Source organism: Protopterus annectens, chromosome 9.part0 (genome assembly GCF_019279795.1).
Source record: "Protopterus annectens isolate FY-2018-M chromosome 9.part0, PAN1.0, whole genome shotgun sequence".
NCBI lineage: Eukaryota > Metazoa > Chordata > Ceratodontiformes > Protopteridae > Protopterus > Protopterus annectens.
Genome location: NC_056743.1, coordinates 1,398,479,164 through 1,398,502,030, shown reverse-complemented (window position 1 = coordinate 1,398,502,030; position 22,867 = coordinate 1,398,479,164). Strand labels below are relative to the sequence as shown.

The window sequence follows — 22,867 nt, the reverse complement described above, 5'->3', positions numbered from 1 at the left end:
TCCAGATTTAGTAGTCATTGGCCTTCAAAGAACTGGTCCTTTCCAGTCCCTTCCAGGCCTTCTCAGTCCAAACCCAGGAACAGCAGACCACCTAGGCTACAGTCTCAGGCTACACACAGATATAAGCAGTGGGGGGCTCCCACTTCCGAAGCAGGGAGTAGTAAGCTACCCCCCTACGGAAAAATGGCACAATGACTTAACCTTAATCCTTCCAAGACCTGCTCAACTACCTGCTCCCTTAGGAGGAAAGCTCACCCTGCATGCAAAAAACCTAGGAACTCATTACGCAGGACAACTGGGTTTTGAACATAGTCTCCCAAGGATACAGATTCCACTTCCACACACTGCCAATGCCAAATGGTTGGCCAAACCTACCCCCAAATCAAAGGGCGGAGGCCCAACAGCAGGTTCTCTCTCTCTCAGTATCAGGGCTATTCAGCCTGTGCCAGCAGAACAAAGGAGATGAGGTTTTTATTCAAGACTTTTTCTGGTACCCAGAAAAGACAACTCCTGGTGTCCTATCCTGGACCTCTCTATTCTTAACACCTTTCTGGTAGCTCCAAAATTCAAAATGCTAATTCTTCAACAGCTTCTTCCTATGTTAGCCAAGGATTCCTGGCTGGCAACCTTAGACTTAAAGGAAGCTTACTTGCACATCCCAATAAGGGAATCTTGCAGGAAATGCCTACGCTTCAGGGCAGGCTCCATGCACTATCAGTTCTCTGCACTTCCCTTTGGCTTATCTACTGCGCCCAGGGTATTCACAAAGTGTCTAGCTCCAGCCATTGCATTTTGCAGGCAGAGAAGTATTCAAATTTACCCATACTTGGACGATTGTCTGATTCAGGCAGAAAGCTGGGACTTGCTATTACACCTGGCATTTCTAAATAAACTTCTAACCTCACTGGGGTACACCATCAATGAAAAGAAATCTCACCTAGTACCCTGCCAACTGATTGTATTCCTGGGAGCAAGCTTGAACACAACTTCCCAGATGGCATTCCTCACTCTGGAGAAACAAGTTTATTTGACAACTTACTTTAAACTATTGGCCACAAAACCCCAGCTATCTGCAAGGAAAATACCGCAAGCCCTGGGGTTCATGGCCTCTTGCATTCTACTAATTCCATATGCAAGACTGCATATGTGGAAACTCCAATGGTATCAACATTCTCAGGACCTGGAAACGATTTCTATCATTCCTTGTATGAAGACAGAGTTCCTTTGGTCTGCAGAGGCTTGCTACCACAACAAGGGACTCCCTTTCACTCTACCCCCTGCTGCCCAAACCATAACAACAGACACATCAGACTATGCACGGGGGGTTCACATGGCAGGGCAATGCATTCAGGGCAAATGGAACCCGAGACAGATGCACCTGCATATCAATCAAAAAGAAATGTTAGCTGTACAAAATGCTCTGACAGCCTTCAAAGACCGTATTCTTCTAGGACAACTATTGGTAAAGACAGACAACACCACAGTTATGTGGTACATAAACAAGCAGGGGGGAGCCCACTTGTACCCTCTCTGCAGACTAACCATGGCTCTGTGGAACACAGCCTTGAGCTACCAAGTACACCTACAAGCTCAATTCCTGCCAGGCAAACTAAATTCACTGGCAGATGACTTAAGCAGAAATCTCATGGACCCACACAAATGGAAACTAGAACCCAAAATATTCAATCTCTTGAGGAACAAATGGGGGAGTCCAGAGGTAGACCTGTTTGCCTCCCCTCAGAACTACCAGTTGAACAAATTCTGTACAAGAAGTCCCCAAAGTCAAGCTTGGAAAGTGGATGCCCTGTCCTTTACCTGGGAAAGCCTCTCGGTTTATGCCTTTCCCACTCTGCCTCTCCTCTCGAAGGTTCTACTAAAGATCAAACAGGACACGCCAAGGACAATACTGATTGCACCAGACTGGCCTTGCCAGCACTGGTATCCCCTCTTGCGCAGTATGACACTGCTGCAACCATGGCACCTGCCTCAGACCCCTTCCCTGCTGTCCCAACAGGCGGGCCACATTCTGCACCCTCAGCTTCAAACCCTGAACCTTGCAGCCTGGCTAATTCCTTGAGCTCTCCTCTAGCATCCCTCAGTAAGCAGGTGCTGGATGTCATTCTGGAAGCAAGGAGGCCTAGTACTAGAAAATCCTATGCTGAAAAGTGGAAAAGATACTGTTCCTGGAGCCAGGCTCAGGGGATGGGCACAACGGTGCCCAGCTTACCTCATATTCTACAGTAGCTAACAGAAATGCTCCACAAGGGCCTGTCCTTCTCGTCAATTAAAATTCATGCCTCTGCCATTTCTGCACATTATAATACTGAGCCACCCCTCTTCTCTCACCCCTTGCTAAAACAATTCCTTAAAGGGGCCAAAAATTTAAGACCCCCCCCAGGAGAGCTCCCACTCCAGCCTGGGACCTTAACTTTGTATTGGAAAAGCTCACCCCCCTTTGAGCCAGCTGCAACAGCAGAGTTGAAATTCCTTTCTTGGAAAACAGCCTTCCTTCTAGCCATCACTTCAGCAAGAAGAGTGTCTGAATTACAAGCCCTCATGGCAGTGGAACCCTTCATTATCTTCCATGCAGACATGGTTTCCCTCAGGAATAATCTTTCCTTTATGCCCAATGTGGTGTCTAGTGTGGCCCTAAATCAGTCCATTCATTTGCCTACTTTTTTCCCTAATCCACAAAACAAAGGGGAGTGAATACTGCACTCTCTGGATGTGCAGAGACAACTTAGATTTTATTTGGACAGGACTAAACCTCTCAGAAAATCTGAACAGCTGCTAGTTGGCTTTGCTGCAGGGGCAGAGGGGAAGGCCATTTCAAAGCAAACCATTTCCAAATAGATAGCCCATTGCATTCATTTCTGCTACAAGCACCATGGAAAACCTACCCCACAGGGGATACAATCACATTCCCACTCTAATATCACCCTCCCCATCCAACCACTACCTTTCTTTCCACTCCACTAACTACCTTGATTATAGCAAGCTCAGATGCTCATAAGCCAGTACTTGTTATACAGCAGGAACTTCTTCTTGTAACATTTATTAATGTCTGTTATGTACTTCACAGATAAAGATTCTAGTTGTCTACTGATGTACTATGTTCTTCATCTGTAAATATGTTGTAAGTAATTGCTATGTAAATTGTGAATTGCTATGTAATCCAATGTAACTACTGTCTGTTTATTTTAACTGTGGAGCTTTTCTCCCTGGGCCTCCGCTGAAAATGGACCTACGTCCAGTCGTGTCAACAGATATAAATAAATAAATAAATTCCACCATGGCTGCATCTACCTCTGCAGCTTTTCTCAGAGGAGTCCCTACCAGGGACATTCTAGAAGCTGCTACCTGGAGCTCGGTACATACCTTCACCAAGCATTACCACATGCCTATCTTTTCTAAATCCAGAGCTGGATTTGCCACTGCAGTCTTGCAGGGCTTAATAGCTGGCCCTAATGCTCTTTAACTTCCTCCTCCCTTCCTTAGCTTTAGGAATCAACCCAAATGTGATGACTGCAACAGTGAAATATGAAGAACATAATACAGTTGTGTACACTTACCATAAATGTAGACGTTCAAGTGTATTCACTGTTGCAGTCCTGGTTACCCTCCCTCCAGCCACCTGACTTCTCTTGGCTCTACCTTTCCTTCTTCTTTGGTGTATTTATTTTTCTGGTGTATTTGCTTTTTGATGGGGGTGTACCATACCATATAATTGCTTCCTATTGTGGGGGGCACCTGACATCTGTGGCAAGAAAAATTGATGTAATGGCGTCGGCTGCATGTTTTATTCTCCTGACGACCTGAAGTCATGGAAGAAGAGACAGCATCTGACGCAGAAATCCAAAGACTCTGGTATTCAGGCCAGCTGAGGGCTACCTGCAGGCAGATAACCCAAATGTGATGACTGCAACATTGAATACACTCGAACATCTACATTTATGGTAAGTGCACACAACTGTACTTTCTCCACCCAGGAGTGAGACAGACACAAGTGCTGATGTGTGCTGTTACTGTAACATGCCCATGTACCTAAATATCATTGTCAGAGTTTGCAAAGGGGCTAACGTCAGACCATTGCTGAACTTCAGCCACTGCTAGTTGTTAGCCATCTATCTGTGAATGCATAACGTACAGAACACCACTGAGTACACTTACATATGCTACAAGGGTGCCTATGTGGAATGTGGGCAAAAGTGTAAATGTAGTGAATTTCTTGTTGCTTAGTTTTGCCTTCTCTGGCAGCACCACCTTGTTGCAGTCCTGATGTACCTATGAAGAGAAATGTGCTTTTTCCCTACTTTGTTAACATAAACAAGCATGTGTAATGGATGCATATGCAAACCTCTGCTATATCCTACTAACCTGTTGTATCACCAACAAAGACATGGATAGGTCATCTTGGAACTGATGCTCACACTACCACTGGGTATTAATGCTACTGCATCTTCTCCTTCCAGTGAATTAAGAAAATCCATATCTGTCAGTGTTGTGGACCCAGGAGGGCTACACCTGGTGGTGAAATTCTCATCTGCAATCTTCTGTGCCTTAAGCTTGGGACTGCTGATCATATCGGTCGTGCGACACCAGCAATAGTAAACCAGTGTGCACTTGTGCCAGTCCACCACTGTGATATGCTTCAGCATTGACTGCCATCCATCATGCCTGATCCCTCAGTAATTGGTCTGCAAAACCTCAACCCATTAGCCATAGACCCTACTGCATGACTGCCTACAGCAGAACGTCACTTTCAGCATCATTGAACTTCTTCAGCAACTGTCTGCTATGCCTTCTGAATGTACTGACAGCTGCTTAGACAAGGGGAATATTTGTACAGTAACTGAGAATGTACCTGTTCCACATATGCACTTATTCACTGTATGCTGCAGTACAATATAACACTTCTTAGTAGAGATTAGCCTCTAAATAGTCTTCTCAAATGGAATGATAAGCCCCCTACCAAAGCTCATAAAATGCAGTTGAGTCACTGAGACAGCCAGGAATCCATACATCATATATGAGAAACCATTCTGCTAACACATGTAGATGCACCAACGTGACACACTTCACATTGTCATGTTGTTGATGACTGACATCAGTTATCAAAATGAGAAGTGTATGCACAGCAGTGAAAACCAGATATCTGCAGAAAGACTTGTAGAAAATCACTTTCCAGTTACATGTGAGCAAAATGGTAAAGATTTTTTTCAAACTTTACAATTTTATACATAGTTTGTGAAGTACTTGGGCAAATAATGCATTGTAGCATGAATGTCTGAGTCATATAATTCGGGTTTTGTAAATCACGTAATTTAGCTTTTGTGCATCAGAGCCTTTTCATGCAACAGGTACTTGAGAGCTCTGTCACATTCATAGAGTCCAGATACTAATGCACAGTAGCTGTACAGGCATGCTCACTGCATGAGTTAGCAGAGAATGCTTGCATGGAATGTGAATCTGAAATATGTGTAGGTTTGCAGCTCTCGGCCATTTTGTGTAACTGTTTGGATTTCAGCATCTTGCAAGACAGGTCTGGCTTCTAACATCATACAACATATGTAAGGGAAATGAAGATTTTTTTCTTTTTCTTCCTTATAGCTGCTACAGATGGCAGCTACTGGATCTTTGTGAACAACTCTTTAAGAATGTGGATGTCCGGTATTACTTAGACCAGAAGCTTTCTAGAGCTATAGACAGTTAATGGTTTGCAAAACAGTGCAAACAACATTGTGATGAGTTCATGCACCATATGCTTGATTTGCTGCAGGAGTGGGAAGCCAGAGTCGTAGCTAGCAATTTCTCTGCCCTATGCCATTCTGATGTGGTACCCCCCTCAACTTTAAGTTGCAGAACAAAAAAAAAATCATCATAAAGGTCCTTAAACATCTAAATTCTGTGTGTGCCTGTTACCTTTTCATTCTCCTATGGTCAGTTTAGTATGTCAGATGCTACGACTCATTTACAAACGCATTAAATCTGAATATATGAGACATATTTGAACCTCTGATGATTCTGTGAGCCGAATTCATTTTGTAGTCATCATAGAATGCAGAGTGTACATTAACGAGTTAACTTGCATGTGATGATAAAAGGTAAGAAAGGAGGATGGTAGAGGTAACTGGTAGGCAGGAATTAATTGCTAGAGAAGTACATAAAACTCAAAAAAGAGATGGCTGGAAATGTGTTTGCTAGTTCTAAGGACACTGTCAAGAAAGAAGGTACTGGCCTTGTGGAAATAGATGTTATTTTCCGGCGAATGAATCCTGACAACCATCTTTGTTGATCACTACATTGAGATGAGTTAAAAGATAAGGCAAACTGTTATTTGTAGTAGCAAAGAGTAGTTTGTACTGACAGGTGCACTGCCAAGATACTGCATGGCAGTAAGTTATCAAGAGCGAGATTAAAGCACACCTATCAGGTGGGTGAAATAAATATAGTAAAAGCTTTGCATATGTTTAATGCTCAGAAATAATATAGTCACTTGTTAAATCAGTTGTATTTCTAACCACTTTTAATTTGATTTATACAGGCTGTTAGAGGTGCCCTGAACAGGTATGATATTATTTTTTATATATACTTACTTCTGCATCATATAAATGTTTATACAGATGAAACTTCTTGATAACTTTGTCCCATTTTTATAGATGCACTGTGAATATTCAGGAAATGCCAATGACTTCTGAATTTACACTAAATGGATTTGGATCTCCATTGCAGTATTTTGTATGGAAGAAGATGCTACCGATTATTAAACCAGGTAATGGTTTGTTTAAAAATGTGTAGATTTACTTAATAGGATAGGCTTTATGTGCTTAATTTGAGCAAGCAGCTTCTGCCTGTCCATCTTAATACTGTATAGATGTTTCACCTGAAACAGGACAAGACTGGTATGTTTAGTTTTCTAAGAGCATCAGTTTAGTGACTAATTAATAGCTGCAAGCTATGAAACTAAGGACTGTCAGACTTATGCCAAAAGTTCATGGGTATATGAAACTTACCTGCTACGTAGTATAAAAAGCTGTAGGGTCTGCTGAGAGGCTGGATTGCCTATATGTATAAATTAAATTTGATGAACAGGTGGCCTCACTAGAGGTGCCTCTTTTCCCAAGGGATTCCAGTAGTACAGGTAAGTTAAAGGACAACTGTAGGCTAAGAATGATTTCCCTCTTCTCAGAGGGAGTTTTTCTCCATACATAATGACTGCTAGATTGTCACATATAAAGTGTGATTTTAGTACTTTTCCCCTTGTATGGTATTTCTGTGCCAGTTAACCTTCTCAGAAACTACCATGTTAGGTTTGCCTAACATCTCTTACTACTTTCTTTAGGAGCTTGTCTCACTGGCTCTTAAGATCTTCCATCAATTACATTTTAAACTTTTGATTCACTAAAACCATAAAGAGTAAGATAGTAGCATCTGTGAATTCTTTCCCTCCCACTAGAGCAATGAAACAAATATATACCGGTTTATGCAATGTAGAAAAGTTATCCTCTGTAACACCAGACATATAACTTTGTTTGTCATTCACAGGTGAGAGTGAGCATCTTATGATAGAATGACTGCAAAACTTGACATTAATGGCTGAAAGATGGAGTGAGTGGGGAAGACACTCTGCACCTGACAAATCCGTAGCCTTTAAAAATATCTCATTTTAAAATAGGTATCTTTCATAGATGAATGAAGATAGGGCTCATTACAGTGTGTTTAGAAGATACAAGGAACACAGACCTGACAGAGTAAGCAAAAGGCAGTCTGTCTGGAGATTCTTAAAGTAAACAGTAATTCTGAGTACTCCAATCCTAAGTGAATGGGCAGACCAGCCTAAAAGAAAGGGAATATCAAAAAAGTCGTCTCCATCAGGCCATTTTGTGTTAGAATGAATTAAAAAAAGCAAGTGATACTGCATGGATTTTACTATTACCTAGAATACCATAATAACCTTCTCTTATAGATTTTATGTACAGTGGTCTTTATGATCCTTTAAATGACTGGCCTAAGGTCAGCCTATATGCAGAAGGCTATTGATGAAATTCAAATCTAGGTGTGTAGGTTTGAAGTCTCAAACCTTCATTATTATACTGTATGACCTTCTAAATTGCCTTTTGTGTCTTGGCGTCTGACACAACCTCTGTGGAAATTAAACCAGTGAACTACTGCATATCAGCCACCAGTTTATCCCAGGTACCACTGTGGAACCTGTTTAATTATTGCTTGACCAGTGGTAAAGGAGAGATCTCCTAAATACAAGGAGAGAGCAAGGGCTGTATGCCATGTTTGCATATAGCAAACTTTTTGAGAGGAAAACTGTGCATATTACCCCTTTGTTGTGTAACCATCTAATAAATTATTCACTGGAAGTAGAAACTTATTTCTTTTGGGAGTGAACCTTTGAAATCCATGCTTTAACCTTAGAAAGGATTTAAAATAATTTTTACTTAACCTTCATTTAGACTACTGCTTTTCGATTGTTTTTTTATTAATTTATTCTGTTTTGATTACCTCACAAAACATATTATGCACAACAGGCATATCTCAGAAGTATTTGTGCAATTAAATGACTTACAGACGGAATGAGAGTAAGTAGCTGAACGTTGTCACAGTCAAACCATGTCATACTGAATGTAGTCCATTCACACCTTGCTATTTTAAACTGAAAGGATGCATTATGTATTATTCATGGTTGCATGTTTGGGATTATGCCTGATCAGTCATGTTAAAGCCTTTAACCAGTAACCTGCTTAAATGTCTGGATCAGTGGTTCCTAATCTGGGTGTCCCAGCACTCTGGAGTGCCCTAGTATCATCCGTAGGGTGCATGGTGAAGTAGGTGGAAAGTGGAAGCAGTTTCTTTTTTATGACTTTGATTACTTTTGTGTATTTATGTGGCAGGAATAATTGCTAAATGCACTCACTGCAATGCTTTAATGTGATGGAATGCAAGTTTGAACGTTAGTCTTGAAGCTGAACTCACAAACATCACATCGGACCACAAGACAGGGCTGCCCATGATTATTTCTTGACATGTATCTAGTGCAGGAAAAATGAAAAATCATAAGGCAAAGCAACTGAAGACTGAAAGGATACAAAAAGAGAAGGTTTTTGAAAGTGCTTTGCAGTGGCAGAACTAAAGCCTTTATTCAGGGTACCATGATTCTAAAGGCACCTTACCATCAGCCTCACCTCCAAAGTACTTATTATTTGGGAACACACTTTAAGGGATGAAACAGTCCTTCAAATGGGAGTCTAGAGAGTTCTCCCAGGCTCAGAATAATCTCAGATAACAGTGCACTGTGGGGTATTTTGCAATCTTTTTTTGTAGTACAAAGAACCAAATCTCAGTGATGTCTTTCAGTCACTGTTGCAGTACTTAGTCTTAGGAATTCCTGCTTGCAGGATTCCGTGATTGGCCCGAATTTCAGAGAACGTTACCATCCCCCATCAGCAGATGCCCTCCCTATCTGCCACCAGAACGTCAGAGGTGTAAAGGAGTCATCAGCTGGTACCATCGTCACTTCTTTCTTGCTGTGTCAGACCACTGCAAATGCTGTCAGTTGCATCGTCGGTTTGTTTATTAGACCTGAATACAGAAGTCATCAAAGCTGAATGCCCTGTTGGGGAACCTTCTTTGTATTTTCTACTTGTTTTTGCCTCTGTTTAACGTCTGTTAAGGGTAATAACTGCCTTTTATGTGGAAAACAAATTTTGCATAAGGACTTTCATTCCTCTTGTCTTTTCTGATTACGTCCTGAGCATGATATCCCTAACTGTGAGTTCTGTGCTCATTTTAATAATAGAACAATCAGACATAGAGCTGACTCCCTCAGTAGATGCCTAACAGAAGGTAGTAATAGACCTAGGCACACAATGGAATCCAGCAGTCGCCAGGCAGGATTCCCTAAAAAATGCAAATAAAAGCAACTGAAGGAGAAGGAAGTTAGTGAGGCCCGTAACACTTTACCTATAAACGACTCCCTAGCACTACTCAAAGTCATTAATTCAGGTGAGGAGCATCTGCAAACGCTGATGTCAATGATGACTGGACCCGACTCCTCTGGTGCGATCCCTGTGGAGCCCACTATGTCTTTCTCCCTTTCCGTGTCTTCAAAAATCAGAGCTGAGCAGATGTCCTTCCGCTCTGAGACTGCTTCACAAATTCCAGCCTCTGATGCTAGTGCCATGGTTCCAGAAGATGAAGAAGGAATCCCTCTGATAATGGTTAGGGAAGTTTATCCTCGGCCCCAGTCACAAACTGAAGCAGCTTTTTTGCATCTTGAGGCCTTGTCCACCAGACCTAAGTCCATGCTGTCCATGTCGCTGGCTCTTGCATGCCAGCTCACCTCACAGGACCTAGTCAGACTGGAAAAAGATTTCATCGACTTCATGAAATCCAGACAACCTTCCCAGGGAAAGGAATCCGTGTCAGGAATTCCTTCTGGGGAAAAAAAAGGGGTACCTCCCCCAGTGGGACTCTGATTCCTGAAATTCTAATGAGGAAGAAATGGCTTTTGTGGAACCCTCCCCCATACCTTGATTCAGATTCTGAAGACACCTTGCCCTCAGCCTCACCCCCAAAGTACTTAGTTAGGAACACACTGCACAGGATGAAAGAGCCCTTCAAATGGGAGTCTAGAGAGTTCTCCCAGGCTCAGAATAATATCAGAGGGCTACCACATCTGCCTGAACCCAGACATTTGGTGATTCCTCCAGTTCATGTTGCCTTGGATTATGTGTTCACTAACATATTGCAGCCTGAATCTGTTTTCCCTGCTGCCAGGAAGCTAGATCACCTCTACCATATGCTGGACACCCACAGGCATCTATACAAGAGTGCATTGGTGGTTTACTCTGTGATATCTCTGGAGTCCAACAAGAGAAACTCTGGTGCCAAATTATAGGGAAAGTAGGATACTGAATAGAATTGGCAAGAAAATATACACTTGTGCTGAGCTCTCAACTGTTAGTTCCTCTTTGGGTTTTTACAGGAGCAATTTAAAACTAAGGCAGATTGGATCCAGGATAAGAGTCTCAAGAGGGACATTCAGAAACTGGCCAGTGTTTGCATCCATTTGTTCAGACACTCATTCAAATGTGACTTTGATACTGTAGATGAGTCATGCCAGGCAGCAGCTATGGGGTCTGTGAACAAGAGACATGCCTGGCTGAGGATTTAACCTCCTTCAAATCAAGTAAAGCTGAAATCCTTAATGTCCGTTTGGATAGGGAGTTCCCCTTTGGTTAATAAAATGGCAACTTAGGGAAAGAAGTAAAACTCTTTATGCATAACCACATCACAGCTAAGGGTTTCTCTTCAGACCTCCTGCTAAGAAAATATTTCACAAACTGGATGAGAAGGAGAAGACTATAAAGATTGATATTCCCCCACCTAGATACAATAGAAATTATCCAATTAAGACTCTGCCCTCCTCCCCACATCTCACTGATAGGACAAATCTAAGCAACAGCAGGGAGAAAAAGACCAAAATCCAGAAAAAGTGGCAGCACAACTTCTGACCTAGAGTGGGGGGGGGGGGTTGAGAACTCAGGCCTCATCAGAGAGCAGCTGTGACTATTATGAGCATCTCCCTCCCTTCTTTCCTTTCTTCTCAAAAATTCCACTAAAACCCTCCCTATCCCCCTGTACCCACTCATAATCAAGGCAGAAGACTTTCCGTCTTCTTTTCAGAATGGCAATGCATCATTCAGGAAAAATGAGTACTCCAAACTATCAGAAAAGGCAATTTCTTGTAGCTTTGGATGATCCCCCTTCATAGGGATTCCTAGAGTCCTAAAAGGAAGACATCATTTTAACACCTTTATTGAATTATCACTTAAGACATAGACCATCAAACATTCATATTAAAGAAAACAAATCATGTTAACATATTCCTGGTTGCAGACATTATACATCACATATATTATTTTGAATAATCAGCAATCCAACTTTACATACATTAATCCATTCCTGATTCCTTTAAACCTCATTCTTCCTGCAAAACATTGTCCTGCATGTACTGTACACAGAAAATCCATTTTTTTCTTTGTAATTATCTTCTACCCTTTTCTAAAGATCCCTCTTCCAGGTCTTTTATCTCTGTTCCAATATCCAGTACTTCAAATACACTTGGTTAAGATTTTGATTTCCATTTTCTGGTAACTGCTTTTTTGTCAGCCACCAGAATTAAACTTTATGAGTCCTTACTGTGGCACTTCCAAGATGGCTGCACATTGAGTAACAGCTTAATTCTAGCTCTCCTAGTATGAAAAGAGAAACTTAGCAGAGAAAGCCAGTGGGCTTAAATTTCTGGGTAAATTTCAGTAACTGGCTAGTAGGTACACTGCTTGGATGCCAGGAAAAAAGAAATACTGTGGACCTGAAGGAAAATCAGCTTCAAAAGATGACGAAGAAACAGTGACTGGGAAAAGTACTGCAGCTGTTCATCAAAAAACAGTGCAAGCTCCAGAAATTACTTCCAGAAACCTAGAGGAAAGTATACGGCAACTGCACACATACCTGATTAAAATAAATAAAACACTGATGAATTTGATAAAGAAAGACTTTCAGGATGGTTATTCAGTGGAATACCTGGGACAAAGGAAAAACAGAGTGCTTATATTAATTGCAAGAGGAGCTCCAGTAGTGATAGAAGAGGATAAACAAGATAATACTGGTAGAATTGTAGTACTAAGGGAATGCTGACAAGGGAGGAGGATTACACTGGCATGTATTTATATTCCACCAAAAACTGCTGCAATGGAGCTTAAGAAAATTCCATGAGAAAGAATCAGCTTTCAACAAGGAATATTATTTATAGGTGACGACTGGAATTTGATCTGCAAAACTGAAGATGTGTCTGTGGGTCCGGAAGGCAAAATATAACAAAGGAGGGTAGGTTTTTGAAAAATTTATGATAATATTTGGCATGGAGGATGTGAATTCAGTACTTGGAGTTCGGAGTGAATTTACATTTTATTCCTCAAGATACAAAAACTGGGCTAGGCTAGACAGAATTTACATTTCACAAGAACATGTGCATTTAATTGAAGGTCTTGATACATACCCAATAACTATTTTGGATCATGTACCAATAATAACTAAAATAAAAACACTGTAATGAAATAAAAATAAGATACTGGCACTTCTTCACCTGTCTGTTGAAAAGAGAGTAATTTAAGTAATGGGTAGTGAAAATTATTCAGGAGCTATTAAAGAAGATATATTTTTTTCTGAAAATATAGCAAGGGAGTGGGGTAAAATTAAAGTGGAGTTTAAAAATAGAGTGTAAATAAAATTAATGGAGATATTGTTAAGAAGTAACAAGAATTATTTAGAGGGACTGACAGATATTAAAGTATTGCAAAATAGGGGGAAATCCCACAGAACAAGAAGAGGAGCAACTGCAGAATGCTAAACAGAAAATAAGGGATCACCTTGATAATATGCATGAGTTTAGAAAGACTGCTGTTGAGCAACTGTTTTTTATAATAACTCTAGTGCACAAAAAGCTTTTATCATAATGACTCAGGCAACAGAAAGTAGAAAGGGCTGTCACCAAGCTTAGGGACTCTATAACATGAGATCCATATATAGCAATTGTGGCATCACCTTTGCCATTCTTTTAGCCATTGTAGATGTAAACACTTTATAATCACAGTTTAAAATTGAAATAAAGCTGGACCTGATGGGTGTTTAACCTCTTTAAGTATTACAGGCACCACAGATTTTTTTCTCCTTTTAAAATAGTATTAAACAAAACCTTCCAGATTTGTATCACTTTCTTCCCTCCCCGCTTCCAGACCTCCACTGAAATACTATTTACTTCTGGAGACTTTCATGCATATTGGTTGTATATCTCCATTTTTATCTCATCTCCTCCCGTTTTAACTGTTAGTTTTTGGGGCCTCATTTGTCTCTAACCTTGGAATATTTAAGTCTTCCATAATTATTTCCATTTGTACTTTTTCTTGATTTTCTCTGCTTTCTACAGATTTTCATAAAATGTCCATAATATTTTTAATACCTGTACAGAATCTCTGGTTATTTTTCTTGTTATATGCTCTCTAAGCTTGGCAGCAACCCTTTCTTCTTTCTGTTGCGTCAGTCACTGTGCTCTGAAGTTATCAAAAAAAAGTTACTTATCAGTAAGTCTTTTTAAATTCATGCATATTGTCCAGGTACTCCTTTATTTTCTCTTAAGCAGTCCACAATTGCACCTCTTCTTGTTCTGTGACATTCATCATGTTCTGTAATACTTTACCCTTTATCAGCCCCTCTAAATAATTCTTTTACTTCTTAACCACTTTTTTCATTTATTTCTACTCTATTTTTAAACTCCACTTTCATTTTATTCCACTTATAACTTCTGGAGCACTTTCTATATTCCCTAATAACTCCCAAATAATTTCCACTACCCATTCCTTAAATTTCTATCTTTTTAACGGGTAGGTGGGGAAGTGCCAGTGTCTCATTTTTACTGCATTACCCGGCATTTTTATCTTCATTATTACTGGTGTATGATCTGAAATAGTTATTTGATGTGTGTCAAAGATCTCTAAGCATCAAATATTGCTTGTTCTTATTTGCATCAATAATTCCAAAACCATGCTATGTACAAGGTTTTACAAGATTTCATCTTAAAGCTTACATAATGGCAAACTCAACTGCATTAATGTTTGACCTCTGTCTAGTGCAGGTAAAGAGATATTAACTGTTGTTTTTATGATATTAATTTATATAGGTATAAGTTTCACATTTTTTTAAATATCTCCGCAACCAAGTAACACAGACAGCACTCCTTAGCCTCATATGAAAGCGTTAAGCTAGATGAATAAAATGTTGCTGACGGAGCGTCTGTAACTTCAGTGGTTGCTGGGATATTGTAAGTTGTTTACAAAATATTACAAACATAATAGTTACTGTGTTTACTATGATGTATAAAATGTGGTTTAAGACCTAGGAACTAAAGAATGCTACCACTATAAAAATACTTTGTGCTGAGGAGTTTGCCATTTATACTTCTTTCATAACCCCTATGGTTCCAGAGATATGAACATTTGTTTGAAATGTGAGGACATCATTTCATTCTGTCAAAAGGCGTAGGCTTCACCCATTGAAAGTTACAGTGCAACTTTCCTGAGCTCCATTGGAGTGAATGAGTTAAATGCACATGTTCCTATGAAACATAATTTCTGTCTAGCTCTAGCCCAGTTACTGTACCTCGGGGAAGAATACATCCTACTACTGAATTCACATCTTCTATAACAAATATTTTCATAATTTTCTTCAGAAATCTAACAACTGTTGTTATATTTTCCCTTACAGGCCTCCCAGATACATAGTCTTCACTACAAATCACCCACTCCCAACCTATGCGTAATATTCCTTGGTGAAAGCTAATTATAGTTCCCAAAATTTTCTTAAGCACCGTAATAGCAGTTTTAAATGGAATATAAATATAAATGCATGCCAGTCTAATCCTCCTCCCTTGCCAGTATCCCCTTACCACCAAAAATCTACAATTATTATGCTTTTTCCTCTTCTCACACTATTTGAGCTCCTCTAGCAATTAATATAAGTACTCCACTTTTCCTTTATCCCTGCTATTCTGCAGAATATCCATTCTGAAATCCTTTCTTTATGAAATTCATGTACATTCATAGATTGTTACTAGGACAACCCAAAGGGCCTTTCTAAGCCTAGCTACATTTTCCCAAAGGAATAATGATGTCCTTCATCCAAATAGGACATTGAGAGCCAGGCATTTATACGCTACCTGTGTCCATAAGAAACATGGATGTCAGTCCCAGTGTAAACTTCCTGTTACTCATCCACTTGTCTGTTGTTGTGCTTAAACTGAGTATTAGAAAAAACTCAGCTTTAAATGGATGTGAAGCCTGTTCCATAGGAGGGACAGTCTCTGAGACACATATCTGTCTCTCCAGTATGTTCTGTTTATGTCACAGACAAAACTTAGGTCACTAGACCTTGTATTTCTGGTACACTCTGACTTATGAATCTGTAGGAGATTCATTAAGTGTAGGGTTTGCAGATGCCTTCTAAGCCAGTCATAGATCACCCCTCAGCAATCTATAGGAGACTTGAGTGAGGGAAATGGCTTTAAGCTGCTCTGCATAAGTCAGGTTTGTTACGCCTTGTATTCTTTTTGTAAGGACGTTTTGAGATCACTCTAGTTTCTGTGTATGCCTGGTTAGGTACATAGCAAAGGGAGTATTGTACTCTATGACTGGTCTGATAATGGTATAATACAGTGGGATAATGACCTTTTTGAATGCTTCTTTCTTATCAAATGTGTCTCCTGTAGCATTGCTGTTTGCACTCTGCATTTCTTAATATAATTAAGTAGTCTTTCACTTTTGTCTTTACCTATGAGATCATTCACATTCCAAGATAATATGGAAAGCATCACCATTATGATAGGAAGTCATTATTTCCACTCATTACAGATGACAGCTTTTTAAATGTCTTTTTTTCCAGCTTTTGTGATACATGCACTAACCAATGTTTGGCAGGCTGATCTTTTGCACAGTTTTTTCTTGCCATCTCCATTTAAACATTTTACAAGAAGTTTTGTGTTAAAGAAAACCCTCAAAAAAAAAAAACACTCCAGAACACCCCATAACCTGTTAACTTAATACAAGCACAGAAAACTATGTACATCTTCAAATAATGACATTTAAACCTCCTAATAGGATTAGTTTTCCCAAATAGCTGCAAACACAAGCCTTATTTAACCTAAAGTTAAGGTTATCCATACTAAGATGCATATTACTGACTATGCTCCTACTTATATTAATTAATGTCTATTCTTTTTTATTTTTTTTATTTTTACTCTCCTTCCAGATGTGAAAAACAACTTGCATACTTTCAGAAACCATTATCTTTTAGCCTAGAAGAAACCCGAGCTTTGGCTTTTTATTGGCCTGTAATCATCTTGTTTCCAAGGAAATGTAAAAAAAAAAATGTTACCTACAGCTTTAGGCTTTTAAAGATATGCTGAAACATTTATTGCTAAAGGAAAACTTTTCATTACATTCAGTGTTCTCTTGTTTACTTGTTTCCACTTAGAATATGTTATTAGATTAAGCTAAGGGTCTTAATCCAGACATTCACCTATGCAAAAATAAGAGAAATCTTATCAGCTCTACATATGTTATGATATGTATACTTTTGCACCCCACCCCCCACGTTGACAACCCAAGATTACAGCCTATTAACTTAAACATGCTTTTGTCCAGCCTTTTTTTCTCTTTTAACATTGTAATGCCTACAGTTTTTGTACTAAAAAAAGAAGAAAAAAAAAGGACAGCAGTTTACTTTAGTATCTTCATTACATACACCAGTAGCTGAAAATGCTTTACTATATAACATACAATTAAATTCATGAAAAGTTGTATATAAATACTGTTAAGAACAGAAGTTGTTTTACTTAGTTACATTTTTACTTCCTCTTCCCTTCCCTTTAGTGTCCTTCCAAACATTAATAACATGAAGTGAGGCAAATGCCTTAAGTTCCCCGCAAATTTAACAAAGTCAAAAAAGTTCATTCTTTCCAGTTTTTCTTGCACAACCCTATTTCACAAATGTGACTGATGCTTTGTAATCTCACATTTATTCACTAATTTCCATGTTGCCGGTCTTCCAGTTCATCAATATCTCCCAACTCCATACTGTTCATTTCCAAGGTACTCCCAATTCTTCTAGTCAAATCCTGTGCTTTTTTGTCTTTCAAACATTTTCCTTTGGAACATTGGAATAGGTTTAACTGGCAAAGTCTGGCAAAGTCTCTCATCAGCTTTATTTTCAGAAGAAGAATGAGAGGCAGAGTCCCCTTCTGATTGATTGCTCATGTTCTGTTGGACAAACTTTTGTATTTCCTCATTAGCCTTTTCTGTATAAAAAAATAACTTTAATTTCACAGGAAAAATATTCTGAAGACAGCTGGATATTTTTCTCTTTTGCCTGATGTACAGTGAGTAATCATTTTCCACATTCTACTGTCTCCAACTTTTAACACTTTGCCCTCCTGCCACAGTTATGTCAGGATCAACTCTTTCTGTTGGTAGGATTGCATCTTTACTAATACAGGTCTTTGCTGCTTTCTTGTGGCCAGGTTTGAAGCATACATACTATGTGCCCTTTCAGTCAACAAATTCTGCTGTGGAATATCAGTCCACTTGTTTATCTGTGCCTTCATAAAATTAATAAATTCCATTCCTTCCAGTTTCTCCAGTACAGCAGAAAATCTCAGGTTTTCCCTACATGTTCTGTCCTCTAATTCTACCATTTTTTGAAACATCTCTTTAGCAGTCTCATAGTCAGCCAGTCTTCTCTTCATTTTGACCCTTCATTTTTGCAGTTGTATCAGCTCATCTGAGTATCTGTTTATAGCTTCTTCCATTCTTTCTAGCCTTATGCTATTTGAGTTATATACTCATTCAGTGTTTGATTTATTATAATCAGCTCCAAGAACATTTGACTTATTTTTTACTTTAGCTTACTGGAAGCCATGTCTTGCACCAAAGCCAGAGTTTGAACTGCTTTTTGAAGAACAGCTGTAGGATTCTCCCCAGTCAGTGTTTCCCTTTACCTTTTCCAGATGATTTTCTTTCAGGCTGTGTTAGATTCTTCTTTGCTGGCATCCAGTCAGTGAATGTCCTAGCCAGTAATTGAATTTACTAAAAGTGACTTGTTCTCGGCCCTTGTCTTTTAGTTTCTTTTTACATACTGGGATAGCCGAAGTTAAGCTCTTTATCAGCATGCCACCATCTTTGTAGTTCTCAGATTTTTATTACATATCCTTATATAAGAGTTGATGCACTTGCTGTATTGCAGTTCTCTCTGTTCTACTTCACAACTATGGGCCATGACATCAGGAGGTGCACTGCAATATGTGCCAGACTCCTGCAGCATGATCATTATGGTGTGTGCCATTTTGCACATTGCTTAGATTTTTGGAGACTTGTGGCTGTAATCTGTTATATTCCATTTCCTTTTAAAGGCAGCCAGTTCCCTCTTTACTTCCTGTCTGTCTTCCTGGTGTCTCTCCACAGTTCTGTCCATTCTGCCGTGCTTGACTTCCAGCAAGGCATCCTCACTTTGCTATATCTTGTGAAGACTGAAGTGAGCTATTTATTCCATACCTTCTTCTGCAGTTTTAGTCTAAGTCTTTGCTTAGGCTGGACAGTTCTGCCCCTTCCCTTCCTTATTTCTGCTGTAAACCTTAAAAGCTTTACTTCTTTTTTTCCTGATCCCTTGTGCTAATGCCTTCAGCTTCCACCTTTGCTTCCTGTGTTGTCTTTGTTGCGTTTGTGTTAGCCTCCTTTTTACTGTTGCTTCCTGTGTTGTCTTTGTTGCATTTGTGTTAGCCTCCTTTTTACTGTGCCTCCTCTACCTACCTACTTGCTCCTTTCCACTTCTGGTAAGCCCTACCTTTTGTCCTCATTGGTAGTCTCACATGCCTGTGCAGCCACAGTGACCTTCTCCTCTTTCTTCCCTTTTGCCTGTGTCTTATACCCTTGTTTATTTTTTGAGTAGTCCATTCCTGACTGTCTAGCAAAGCTTGTTTACTTCCTGAATTACCTAGTGTTCTCCTAATTCATCCTTGACCCTTTTCCCCAGCAGAGTAGAGTCCTGTGTTATAAAATCCCATAGCCTTGTCTTTGGCCAGGATTCATAGAGGTTTATCAAAATCTGCAGTGCAGACTAGCTCAGGTAGTGGAAGCCCAGCAGCTGTGGGTGATTCATTGACACAGCCCCAAGCCATGCAGTGGAAAAAAATAACACAATGTAAATCTTCACTGCATATGTACATAAGGAATTCTTTGTGAATGACAGCATCAAGTCTCATGGATCAATTCAGAAACATATGAGACAGGCCCATTGCTTCAAAGCAAAGACCTCTTCTGAACACCATGGATTTTTTTTGTTCCTTTTTTTTGGATTTCCACAGCTGATCATCAGTTTCTCCCAGTACCTCTTCTTAGCCTACCTCTGACTCAATCTGACCCATATCTATGGGCAGCAAGGAGATTGTGGCCCCTCGGGCAGTATCACTGTACAGCCATGGAGTGTTTCTGTCTAATATTTTCCACTTCTACGTGTGCAGATTCACACTCCAAGGGCAGAACTTGCAATGAACATCTGCACTGAGCTACCCCTCACTTCCTCAGGGGCTGATGTCAACAACCCCCCCCCCCGAGGTAGCACTTTGCAGTTGTTTTACCAGTCTTCATCGGGGGGGGGGAACCAAGCTGAAAAATTGTGACCTGAATACATGCCCCTCTTCCCTCCCCCAGTGGATGGGTACACCCATCCTCTCTTGCCAGTTCCCCAGATGCCCAAGGCAATAATCAAACACAGGCCACTCGGGCCATTGTCAGACCCTTATTCCTCTACACAGCTGCACATAGCCCTAACACCATGGATTTCTGGTGAGCAGATCTATGAGTATTTTAGGAGTAGAAGTGGCTGATGTTGAGCAATGATTAATGAATAATTAATGGCCACCAGTGAACCCATTGCCTTTCGTGTCTATCCACTACAGTGCCGAAGGCACTGTCATCCCCTTACATACAAGCACCTTACAGACTAGCAGATAATGGACAGTGAGGTCATACAAGAACTAGTGTTGCTTGAAAGCATAACCAAGGGGGGAGTTATGTGGACTGTCAGTCACAGTGGGTACAAAGGTATGTGTAGTGTTAACATCTTAACATTAATGACCTTCCACTGACCTACAGGAAGTATTTTAGGCATATTGCAGGCATCAGCCTTGTGTCACCTACACCAGTTTCTTGGCATCATGCTGCAACATGTTTAGAAGCATGTCTGGTTTTCCAGGAATGCAGAGGAGAGAACCACTACCATGCAGGCATTGCAGCAAACCTATTTTCCTGTGGTCCTGGGAGCCATAAATTTCACACACATTGCTATCAGGAACCTACCTGGTCCACAGTAACTAAGATAAATTAGTGGGAAGGGTCTCTTCAACTGCCAGGTGATCTGTTATTTCCCAGGATGTTATAGATAATGTAACTGTGAGCCATCCTGGAAGTTCCCATGATTCCACATTTGGCACATCCAACCTGTACCAGTTGTTCATGTTGGGGAGACTTCCCACAAAGTTGTCTTGTCATTAGCTGATCATGTTAAAGGGTTGCACAGGGCAATACACAAACATACTATGCAAGCTGTCAGTGGGTAACATGTAATGGTATTGTTTTGTATAGGTGATTACAGGCCTGCTTTGGATCACTGGATGTTGACCCCATCAATAAGGCCCTGACAATAGCAGAGATGATTTTATAACACTGAGCATGCAGCAACTCATAATGTTTTGGGGCATATATCTGAACAAGTGAAGGGTGCTTTGATACATCAGGAGGTGCAGTGCAATATGCATCAGACACCTCACAAAAATCCTTGAGGTATGTACCATTTTGCATAGTATTGCCGTTTGGAAACAGCTAGAAAAGTAGGGAAACATCCCAGCAAGACACAGCTTAATAGTAGAACCAGCAGTGGAACAGTAGGCTGTAGAGTCCAGAAATGAAAAGACTGCATCAGTACTACATACAAATCAGAGGCAGGTGCAATGCATTGCAGTGATAGTGAACAGGCAGTATCTGGTCTACAACCATGGGCCATGACAAAGACAGCAAAGAATAAAATTGCTACAATGTGCATTAGGCATAACCTTACACATGCAGATTAGAGTGGTGGACAACAAAGAGTCATCATTACTCTCACAGATGGTTAGGGAGACACAGCAACAGCTGACAGCAGCACTGTCATATGAGGTTGGGTCATGAAAGATTAATTCAATTGCACTTACTGTGCTAGCTATCCATGGATGGGGTGGAACTACCATGTTATGACCATTGGGGATGACCACATTGGTGATCTACAGTCTTAGGGCTTGATGTAGTCTGTTGCAGTGATGATGTACAACTGTGAGATGGAGTGCATGTCCTCTGATGGAGAGACCCATGGCAGGATCCTACAGAGGTTCACCATCCATAACTTTGCCAATGGTCATGAGTATGTCTGGTGCTCCATGTGCCCACAGATGATAATGACTGTGTAGAACTTTGGAAATATTTGTGAGCACCATGGTCAGGAGACCCAGGTTTTGAGTAAAAGCAAAATTGCCGTCCACAACTATGAGACTGCCAATTGCCAGATTTGTCAGGCTTTGTTGCATTAGCTGACAGTGAAGGTGTCGTAGCAGAAGTCTGTGTACTCTGTGTAGGGGGTGGCACATGTCTGGCCACCTCACATATAGACCGTCCTACAGCCACTCACTGCAGGGCTTGCAGAATCAGACCTGAGGATGGTTGCCATGTGTTTCATCAAAGCACTTGTGAAAACCACATTTATGACCAGAGACCTTAGCAGCAATATCAGTTCCTTTTCCCTGTCCAGGTGTTGCACATCATCATTCAAGCCTTGTAGCACATTCACAGTCTCCATGGTGTTGTTGTTAACAGCTGTCTATGCCTAGATCACTGAACTGTACCTCCACTTTCTTATTTTGAATGTTATCCCCAGACCAGTGATTGATGCTGAGTCATGGCAGCAACCCCCCTCACCTCAACCCTATGATGGGTATGCATATGTCACAGACAGTATGAATGTTAGAAGCTGTGTGGGCTGAGAATTCATGGGGAATCTGTATGGAGCTCACAGTTACAGGAATGCAGCACTACAGATGTATTTGTCCTGATACATCTTGTCTGCAGCACCTTTGTTGAGGTTGTACATACTGTGAGCATGGGGAAGGGGGGGGCTGTAGAGTAACCCCTCTTTCTTCTAGCTGGTGAAATTTTCCCGCTAC

General features: G+C 40.5%; 1 protein-coding gene across 1 annotated transcript in view; it reads left to right on the top strand.

Annotated features, from left to right (window-relative positions):
• LOC122812089 (E3 ubiquitin-protein ligase TRIM39-like) overlaps positions 1-22,867 on the top strand; it is a 182,683-nt gene that overhangs the window by 117,151 nt on the left and 42,665 nt on the right. The window contains exons 4-5 of the mRNA XM_044084362.1: positions 6,545-6,567; positions 6,660-6,772. Coding sequence (XP_043940297.1) covers positions 6,545-6,567; positions 6,660-6,772 — 136 coding nt within the window. The remainder of the gene's footprint in view (positions 1-6,544; positions 6,568-6,659; positions 6,773-22,867) is intronic.